This window comes from Mya arenaria, chromosome 12 (assembly GCF_026914265.1).
Source record: "Mya arenaria isolate MELC-2E11 chromosome 12, ASM2691426v1".
Classification (NCBI taxonomy): Eukaryota; Metazoa; Mollusca; class Bivalvia; order Myida; family Myidae; genus Mya; species Mya arenaria.
This window is the reverse complement of record NC_069133.1, coordinates 68,776,192-68,787,400: the sequence shown is the minus strand read 5'-3', so window position 1 is coordinate 68,787,400 and position 11,209 is coordinate 68,776,192. Positions and strand designations below refer to the sequence as shown.

General features: G+C 35.0%; 1 protein-coding gene across 1 annotated transcript in view; it reads left to right on the top strand.

The window, feature by feature from the left end:
- Positions 1-252: 252 nt before the first annotated feature.
- The window catches only part of LOC128210923 (uncharacterized), a 60,920-nt gene continuing 49,963 nt past the window's right edge, over positions 253-11,209 (top strand). Inside the window, exons 1-6 of the mRNA XM_052915269.1 lie at positions 253-380; positions 1,983-2,205; positions 2,727-2,831; positions 3,900-3,917; positions 7,027-7,143; positions 7,485-10,190. Of these exons, the coding sequence (XP_052771229.1) occupies positions 306-380; positions 1,983-2,205; positions 2,727-2,831; positions 3,900-3,917; positions 7,027-7,143; positions 7,485-10,190 (3,244 nt within the window). The 5' untranslated portion in view covers positions 253-305. The remainder of the gene's footprint in view (positions 381-1,982; positions 2,206-2,726; positions 2,832-3,899; positions 3,918-7,026; positions 7,144-7,484; positions 10,191-11,209) is intronic.

Genomic DNA, 11,209 nt, shown 5'->3' with positions numbered 1-11,209 from the left:
TTCGATCATGTTCGATTATGAGGTGAGGGGTGCAGGGTGTAGCCCGACCCATTTGTTCTTTTATATGATTTGTTTACAAGTGTATGTATAATTTGTATGTCTTGGTTTATCCAAAAGAACAAATGGATGATCTGATCTAACTAAACGAATACTGCTTGATCTTGCCCGATATTTCACGCGTTTATAAATGTATGGGAAAAAAATCCCATTAGTCATGATAAATGGTGGTGTTTAACCTATTTACCTTACGGTGTCGGCTGTTACAAGTTTCCCTGAAATTTCAACAAGACTGAAGATGTCAAAATATGTCTAATTTGAATGTAATCAGCAGCGATGAGGATGATATATGGAACTGCACATCACAGAAACGATTGTCACAGGTAGTAATATCCATCTGACGTTGAAAATAATATTCTAAGTACTGTAATAGTGTATCTGCTGCACATTTTATTCTACTTTCACTTTCGAATTTTAAGTGCCTTTTAAAAATCATTAGTAAATGGTGTTTGAACTTTTTCAACATAAGTTACATGCAAGCATTAAGTGAACTTGAAACACTACGAACAGATGAATTTTATTTACCCATAACATGTTATGACAATAATAAATTTAAGTCTTTATCAAATTTAAATTATCAAATGGTTTAATAGTCTTTATTGGGTCTAAAAGGAAACTAACAAAAGTTGATAGCTTCAATGTAAACGGCAATGGCCATACTGTATAATAAAACCTAAACAATCTGTTAAATATCTTGGAAGTATACTGGACAATGATCTCAGTGCTGCATCTATTGTTAACAATATTGTCAGTAAAGTTAATTCTAGGTTAAAAAATTATATAGACAAAATGGTTTTTTAGATATGAATCTAAGAAGATTGTTATGTAACTCCTTTATAAAATGTCATTTTGACTACGCATCGACATCTTCTTACAACAGTAGACATAGTGCTTGAAATTTCAAAGTGCCATAGGCTGACAGTTTTATATTAAATACTTTCTTTTATCAAGCAATCCAGGACTGGAACAGTCTTCCAATAAAGTAAAAAGAATTAAAAAATAAGAATACTTAAAAAAGAAGTGAAATCACATCTCATTGTTGGTATGAAATGTGCAGAAATGGAAGATTTCCTATTTTATTAATTGTAATTCATTTTATCTTGCATATCAGTTCTAAGATTTTTGTCATATGTTGCTTAAGTGTCATATGGTTTTAACAGTCGGTTGCATTATAACTGTAAAAGAAGTTCGATCAAAAACATTTAATCATTCTTTAACTGGTCAAGAGTACATGCATGTTATTTTTGTAAGAGAAAACCTAATTTAAACAGCTTACAACTAAGATCTTGGCAAATAATTATATTTGTCATAAGGACCCCATTGGAAATAAGTTGAATAAATTTAATGGGTTATCCTGTGTTATATATTTGTCACATTGAATTAAATCTTTGTTAACGCACGTATGTATCCAAAGCATTCTAATGATGTTGTGCTTTAGTATAGATATCATCACTAATACTTTGTTAATCAGTCTGTGTTATAACTTTATGAGATATTTTGTTTATTACTATGACATATATATATGCACGAATAAATCTATCTATCTATCTATCCACTGGCACAAATGTCAACTTTGAATCTTAGCTTTTATTCTAGCCAAGTTTTAATGTCCAAATGTCGTAGAGGTCCCATTATTGTTGCTACCTATGTTAAAAAAGTGTGTGTACGGCAAATGGGGTTGGGAGCTGTCAGCTGCACATTTGTTTCACCCTATGCTAAAGCTTAGTCTTGTGTGGAGCCCTTGACTGGCATGTGACGTTGTGCATTATTCAGGGGTATAGCGTGTGGCTTCCTCATTAAGGGTAGAGTTATGGCTCTTGATATGCATACTATGTAGGTATATTTTGGAAAAGTGGCTCTTTTTTTTTTAAAGAGGTTTCGGTATCTGTGTTGTAATCATTTTCTAAATTCATTTTATATTACAGCCCAGAAAAGATCCACACAGAAAGAAAAAAGTTAAAACGAAAACAGGTATTAAACATAAAAATGATGGAAAACCAAATTTAAAAGCAGTAACCAAACGGCGGAAAAGCAGGCAGAAATCTGGAGGCAGCATAGCAAGCTCTCACAAGTTAGATGGCAACGTTGCAGCAAAAATTAAAGCAGAGAGGACACCTAGTAGAAAGAGTTTGGACCAGGATCGGTCAGGTTGGTGATATACAGTTTGTTGGATTTTACAGTTTGTTGGATTTTTGAAAAAAGAAACTTGAGCCAATGATAGCCTTTGAGTCTCTGTCAATGTGTTAAAGCTTAAACCTTGGCCCAAAAGCCTTTCAGATATTCAAAAGGATCTTGGTATATATGCATGCTACCAGAGACAATACACACATGTATAGTATGCAAGGCCCGTAATTATGGCTATAAAAATTGTCGCTGGTATGTCCCTTATTTGATCGGGAATTAAACAGATGAGTGTTGGTATTGGCTCTGCTGCACTCTAGTTTTAAATTTACTACAGGTTGGTTATTTTCTCCAGTAACAATGTTAAAACATTCTCTTGAATGATTAAATATTATTGATTGTTGTGAACAATTATCAGTACACTAAACCAACATTCACACAGTAATATGTTGTGTACTTAAAGGTTCTTATAATAGTGTATTCCCTTATTTGCAATTGTTTTGCATGATCATGCATTTTTCCCAATTCAAAATATTCTCCCACTGCAGGTCGGTGTCCAGTGTGCCAGATGCCATTCACAGCCCTTTCGCTGGTAGAGACGCCCAGCTGGCACGTTAATGATTGTCAGCTCACATTTTTCTCCACTGAAAAGGGTACTGTGTTGGAAATTATTTGTTAAATGAAAGCTTACAACTTGTGTGTTTGTTTGAATCGACGTTTTAGTATTGGTCTCATTGTTGCTGTTATCATTGCCAGTTTGCAGTCACTAACAAACCATTCAAAATATTTAAAGATGCACTAGTACTCCAAAATAACATTTAACACATTTAATACAATTTTTTTAATATACCCCAAAGGAAGAACGAATGTCGAAAAAAAAAAGGTTTTTATGAAGGAAACTGAGTTTAATTTACAAGAAATCTGCAGAAAACACGATATTTCTACCTTATGAGACCATAGTAAATCGCGGTAAATCTTTTAGCATTCACCAATCATTTAATATTTTTGCGTTTTTAGCTATTAAAAACACAGTTGTAATATTGTTAATAGTAATTAATATTTTCCATAAATGCATTATTTAGTAAGTAGTTAAAGGTTTATCACTCAAAAGTTATGATTGTTTTACATGTGTATGTATTGATTTTGAATAAGAGTGTCACTTTAAATGAAACCTTTATAAAGTATGCATGTTTAGTGACAATCTGTGCAAGTGAAACAAGATCCATATTGATGTTTTTTGTAACTGTTGAGGTACGGCCCGTTTTCCATAAAAACAACAACAATATTCAAGCTGACAACCAGTTGCAGTGCTCATGTTTGATGTTTTTCACGAATAAGGCTTTTTGGTACTTAAATGAATAGTTATGGCAACTTTTTATGAGATTGGCCCGAATGGTAAAAAATTGTTAGAAAGCAATTGCAAATGTCCAGAGATAATTTACTAGGAATGTTAGAGGTTTAAATAGTATGAAACAAGACTAAAGTAGTAAAATAAGGCTTAGTCTAGCGTTTATAAGTGAGAGAGTCGACATGACACAGGTAAAAAAAAAATCAATGGTATTGATAAGGTATTGATAAGGTTGACAAAGATAAGTTGTTTGAGGTAAGGCACAATGACTACACATTGGGTAATGCACATTTTTTTTTAAATGGATCAAGAGTGGAGCTAAGAATGTTGGTCTTCAGCCAAAGTTTAGTAAACATATCAATTTTTGTTCCAGATGAAAACAATGCTGTGGGTATGTACGCTTTGTAACTGTAAATGCTGTGTTCTGGTTCTTTCTAAACACATCAAAATTTGCTCACAATAACGGCACTATTGCCATTGATTAGTAGCTGTGGTTTTGTTCAATTACCTTCTGATTATTGACTGTTTATCCTCGCATTAAACTGTTCATATACCCCTGAAATCCTCCTTTTACTAGGGCTTCTAAAAACTGACAATTTGCTGGTCTGGACCAATTTTGGCCACGCTGAACTAATGTCAGGAACAGAAAATGATTAAAAAATCAGTCTGAAATTGATTCATTTTTTCTATTGGGGTGGTGGTGGTGGGGGGGGGGGGGGTGAGAACATTTTATATGTTATATTAAACATCCAATAGGTTCAGATGTACTCAAAGTATCAGCGAACTGTTATTTTTATTTCCTTTGTTAGTTTATTTTTCTACCAGTGAGTAAATATGTTGGAAACAGGTGCCAATTTTTAATTAAAGTGATAATAGAACTGTACGACTTAAATACCTTGCGCAGTCTTTGTCAGTGTACAGTAATGTTATATTGCATTAAACTTTTGATTGCGTTGCTATCTTTTTAACAACAATGAAGGCGTGCAATAGGAAACATTGCGCATAGTGAACAAAATGAAACCATAGAACTGTGTAAGAGTCATATTTTAATAATTGCACAATCGCTGCTGTGTATTGGTTTATGGTCAATAACTAAACGACTGCTTACTACTCTGTAGAAAGTAACAGTACATTATAGTGTCTCCTTGCAACTCAACAAGCCATGGATTTATCCAAGTTTATTGACTTAGCTATGTTGAAGTTGGATAAGTAGTATTATTTCGCTATAGCAATAGCCGGGATCTTTTATCCTTTCTGTACTGAAACATAGGCTAAAAAAAGGTTTGGGTTGGGGTGAGGGGGGTGGGGGCAAGTTTGATACCAAGTACTAACATAAAATGGACTTATACTGTAGCGTGAATACTGCATACAGAGTGATCAATGTTAATCCTTCTATTACTCTTTGTCTTTTACAACATAGTTTATGCTTTTGTAATAAAGAATACATCAGATGGGACATTGCCATAGAGACATTAAGGCATTAGAATTTATTATTTAATACTAATAACTGTGAGTGTAATGACTTACACTACAAGAGAACATGAAACTCCTTGATGAAGCTTGATGAGGCTTCGGGTCCATTAGAATAGCTGAACTAAATGGAAATTAATAAGATCTGAAAAGGCATCTATGTAATAAACATTTCAGTGATATAGCATCATGTACTGTATTTCTTTTGTGCTTTGGCACATCAACAGCAAGAAAGGAAATAATCACATTTTGTAGGGATGGTTAAACAAGATTGCTCTATACAGTAGCAATGTCAGTATCAGCAAATCGAAAGGTGGCTTTATTGCAGCAACAGCACAAAGATGAACCTAAATGCATAAAGTTTCCTTGACTTTTTAAAATGTAAAAAAGTAACTTTCATGCCTTCCCATCACCTTATCATTGATACAATATCTCTCACTCACTATTATTTGTTAGAGTATAAGTTTTTTATTGTCGTGAGGCTACTGCCCCCCCCCCCCATAGGTTTTGAAGCTTTCATTTGTTTATTAACTTCATGTGTTATGCCCATCCCCCTACATCAAATCCTGGATCCACCCCTGCTTATGTATGTCTATGCTTATCAGGTATGTGTACCTTCTTTCCTTTACTACAAATGTATATACAGGTACCCTATAATTTCTAGCTTGCTTCACTTGTTACAAATATTAACGGTTGAAACGTAATTAAAAGAGTTTTGCTTGTTTCTGTTCATAGTCAGTGTCAAATACCCACGACTGACCCACAACTGACCTATGACTGACCTACTCCTGACTCATGTCTGACCCATGACTGACCCACGTCTGACCCATGACTTACCAATGACTGACCCGGACCCATGACTGACCCATGTCTGGCCCACAACTGACCAATGTCTTACCTATGACTGACCTAAGACTGACCCATGTCTGACCTACAAATTACCCACGACTGACCAACAACTGACACATGTCTGACATATGACTGAACCACAACTCTTTAACATGCACATTATGTTACAAAATATGTGTTCTTTTTAATCTTATTATGCTGGTATAAGCCAAGAAAGGCTTCTACATGCATTCTAAAACAAAACATTCCAGGTGTATTGTGTATCGTGATGCCATTAGACCCCCCATTTTCCATGTATATAGACTTCTCATTACCAACTATGAATGGTTGAAGCTATATATAAATACTGTCTTGTTGAGTCATTAAAATTTGAAGTGAAATATTCTTACAGTAATTTTAAGCCATTTTTGTTGGCAAATTCAATTTTTTACGCCCCAAAGGCTGTTACTTAAAGACAGCGAGTCGCATGCAAGACCTGTGACCCTGCCCCAAAGTCCAAGTCACTGTTGGAGTTTAATAATAATGGAATGCTGCACATATGCATTTGAAAATTACTTGGCAAGTCCCTACCATGTTCCTACCTCAAGCTCACCATTATGGAATACTGCATTATGCATATACAGTGTAGTTGGTCGTGTCCAGGCTGTAACTTAGTATAGCAAAGTTGAATTAAAAAATGGCACATGTGTTTTATATATTTATGCGATGTGACATGTGCAAGACCCACTGCCCTTCTTCAAAGTTCAAGGTCACACTTAATCATTTCAAGGAATTCTGCAAATATGCCATTAAAAAGTAGTTGGTCCTGTCCAGGCTGCAATATTATCATGCATGGAGGGATTTTAAAATGAATTGGCACATGTGTTCAGTACATGAAGACAACTAGTCAGGTGCAGGACGCATGTCCCTACCTCTTACTGCTTCACTCCTCCACACTTAATGTCAACCATCATGGGGACTGGCATATGCTTCAAGTTTATGATAGCTCTTCATGAATGTTGGCATATTAGTAAGCATAATCCATTGAACTGGATGGCACTTTGGGGGCATTTGTCACCTACTGTGACAGCTCTTGTTTCAATCAAATTATCCGTTTCAAAATTGCGAAATTTAAATTGACTATATATAAATGATATTTCCTTGGCAACGGAGAGACTATTCTTATTGGCTATCTATTTTAGAATGTCCACAGGGGACAGAGTGTGGTTCTACTATTGCAAGCCATTACAAAAGGTTTAAACACACAGAGCTGGCCAGGTCCCTCCGTAAAAGCCAGTCCGAGGCTACCAGCTCAAGAGGTATAATGTGAGAGCAAACAAGCAGTGAAATATCAAAGTTATCATATTAATAACATATTTGCAGAAAAAAATGTTTATGCTAGCAATTTTACTTTAAATAATTTGATGAATTCAGAAAAGGTAATTGCTGTTATATGGTCAATAACTTTATATTTACAAAAGCTTCACTATCTTAAGTTAGTAAAGTGGTGTAAGTATACCTTTAATCATTTGAAAGGCTCGCTTTATAATTATTAACTTATACACTTTTTACATTTACATGTGGACATATAACATGTTCATTAATAGTTTATTGTTATATATACATATATATTTCTAAGACCAATGTCGGTGTATTTTAGGAATTGTTGATTCCGCCAAGGTGAAACTAAACTTTGACAGTTGTAATCAGCTGTTTTTACCAGGAGCGTCAGCTGATTGTGCAATCACTCTGGACACGACCAGTCCACTCTCTAGTTCACAAAGGTCAGGTGATATGTTAATAGATGATAACCATAATGGTCTCATAGAATCTGACCAGGACATGTTTAAAGAGGGTTTAGATGAAGAAGTCCATGATAAAGCTATCAGAAAATGTGAGAAGAGTCTTGTAGGTGAAGTGATACACAAATCAAACAAACCAGATGCAAAGGGTGACAGTCTTTCTAATGGTATTATTTGTGCAAGCAGTCAAAGCTGTCAAGAGTCCTATGTGCCAAAAAATAATGCTGGAAATACAGAAATGGAGAGTTATGAATCCTACAGCATTAGCTCCCAATCAGATGACGAAGGTTATGAGGAATTTGTCGAAGAATCTGAAACAATAATTTCTGAGAAGGAAACAGGAGTTTCAGAGAAAAGCGTGTGCAATAAGAATGATATAATAAAGCAAATGTTTGACAGTGATAGCCAGTCTAAAGATGCTGCTGAAAATCGGCATTTTATTTTCAATGAAAATAAGGAATTCATTGCAACCAAATTGACTGACCATTCAAATGCAATAAACAGTTTAGATATAGATGTAAAGCTGGAAGATGCAGGTAATGTTTCTATAAATTCCCAAAGCTTTATTAAAAAAGTGCAGTTTGATGAACTGATTGTAGTCAGCAGTTGTGACAGCATAGATGACATTAATGATCTTGATGAATCCAAAACACTTAGCCAGATGCTGCTAGAATCAGAAGATGAACAACTAAATATTGCCAAAGAACCTGTTAAGCATTCAGAGGAAGAAATACAGAATGATGAACCTAGCAGTGCTATAAAGAGTCTAAGTGAGGACTCTGACAGTGACGATTTGGACATCTTTAAAAACACGCTAACTCAGTCATGTTTTCTAAATAGTAAGATCCAACAAACTGATGGACAGTCTTCAAAGAAGAGTAAAGGGAAAGATGATCCCATTCCTTTAAGTTATACTGTGACTGTCTCTGAAAGAGCTGCTGATGAAGAAGCCAGATGTGTTGATGAAATTAATGTGGTGGACAATGCGAATGGTTTTTCTGAAGATAACGATTATTTAAATGAAAATGATAATCAGTATAAAAAGAAAAGTGAAGAAAATGAATCTACAACAGATTCTGATATTGGCTTTTTTGCAAAGAAAATGTGTAAGCCTTTGCCAACAGATAGTGATACTAATGATGTTAATGCATTAAAACCTGATGGAATCAGTGCAAGCAAACAGTGTGATCTTGGGGAAAGTACAAGTAACCATACTGTGATAGATACTGACATGTATTCCAACATTAAATCCAAGTCTTCGAAGATAACTCATAAGCCTAGAACTAATAAAAATTGTCGAGGAAAAGTTGTTGAATCTGAAAAGAAATCAATAAGTAAAGCTAGTGCTGAAAATATGAATAGATCTCGAAAACGAAAAGGAGAAGCAAAACATTCTCGAACTGTTAAAACTGAAAAGAAAAGTAAGGTTAAAAGAAAGTTAGATAATCACAATCAGAAAGACATATTGACTTTTTTTATGAATGTTAATAAGGAGGATATAACTATAATTTCGGAGAGCAGTAGTGGTGAAGATACTGGAATGTTTTATGGTAAAACTTACTGTTGTAGTAAGTGTCTAAATGACAGAAAAGGACCGGTGATGAAAATAATTGACCAGGACAGCCCATGTTCATGCAGTCAAGAACTTGAATCAGTGTCAGGACAGGGTGACAAGGCAGTTGGTATTACAAATAATGATGAAATAGACAAACAAACATTTATTCCTTTGAAGTCTTCATGTAAAACACCGACAGTGTTCACAGATGACAACTCAATGTGTAGTGGCAACTCTTTGGATAAACAAAAAAGAAGGCCTGAAAGTAGTCCCTCCAGGCAAAATTCTAGGTCTCCAGCGTCCAATTTGCATGAAATCAGTTGCTCAGGGCAAAGTTCTAAATCTCCAGCAAATACTTCACATGAAAGAAGTCACTCAACCCAAAGATCTAAATCTCCGGCATTGCATTGGCCGGAAAGTGCAAATTCGAGGCAAAGTTCTGAGACTACGGAGTTTGAAATTGGAAACTTTTGTACTGTATCACAAACTACTTACAGGAATTTACAACTGAATAGCACTTTATCACAAACTACATTTGCCAGGCTTGATGGTGGTTTTATACCAGACGATAATGATGGTGAAATAAATGATGATTCTATGACAGATGTGATTACTTCTGATGATGTTGCTGGGGACACCGCTGGTGAATCAGGGATTTCTTCAAGTGAGCAAAACCCAAGTGTCTTGCTGAACTACATAACTGGGAAGGTTTCTGTAATAGCGAAAAATGCGGCGGACATTTTAATAGCCAGCAGTAAATTCCTGTATGGTCAAGGAGCTAGTTCACAGTCAGCCCAGAATGCAAAAACAGTTAACGAGGTTTTAATGACTACAGCTAGAAATCTTCCAAAGTTGATTGTTGGACAAGACAATGGCCAAAAAAACCTAGTGCTGGTTCCCGAAAAGGATATCAAAAGCAAGGGGATGGCAATTCTGATTTCTTCCCGAGTTGATGATCCAGCCCGGTACAATCTTCAGTTAACCTTCGTAACATTTCATTTTAAACCCAGTTGCTATTAAATTCCTTCTTGTCATCTACAAAATTATCGTGGAATGGACTAAAGGAAACAAGTCGTTCACCCATGCTCTCATTCAAGTAAAATACTTACAATAATAAAAAAAACTATTATACCATGAGAGTAAACGCAAATTAAGTGTCACTCATGCAATGCTGGGATGGACTGTAATAATCTCTAAAATAATTGTCAATATACGCAATTGCTTATGTTGAGAAATTGAAGACTGCTTCATCTCTCTGCTGTATTATGGTCAAAGACATCAACTTTTCGACTAGTAATCCGCTATCAGGATTTTGTCACTCCATCTACTACTTAATGGATAAAACAGCCACGAACAATACCCACACAACACTATTGAAGCACGTTCAGCACTACATTCATCAAAATTAACGCTTCTGGACTCATGTATATAAATTGGAACCAACTTGATTCTACCACTAACCTGTCCTGCAAATTCTGCCAAGTTTTCTTCTCAATTCTATCGTGGAATTCCTTTTTGTGCCTATTTCACTTGTCTAATTTTCATGTATTTTTACCATACATGTAGTACATCCATTGATTATGCGTAAACTTTGTTTATCTCGAAAATGTGTGATTGAAATATTTTTTGTTTTAACCAAGTGTATGAGACGAATGTCTAAATCTGGATCATTTTACAAGGCTTAAATATCATAAAAGAATAGAATCTTGTTTAAACTTATTCTAGTTCTCCGTTTATGTCGCGATGCTAGATTTTCATCTAAACTAAAAATCCCTCGTAATTTTCCAGTGGCCATGTTTTAAACAAACAAGACAAAGTCTAAAACCATAATAATATTTCTATTGGTTTGTTGTTTTTATTAGGGATAAAAAAGAGTAGTAAAATCGGTACTCGAGTAGAGTACTCAGAAAAAAACCTTGAATTGCTTTTCGGAAATGACATGTTCATGTACCCTGTACGTGGGTCATCGTGATATTGACTATTTTCATTTATGTGTGTCGACTTTTTACCGATATGTTAATTATTATA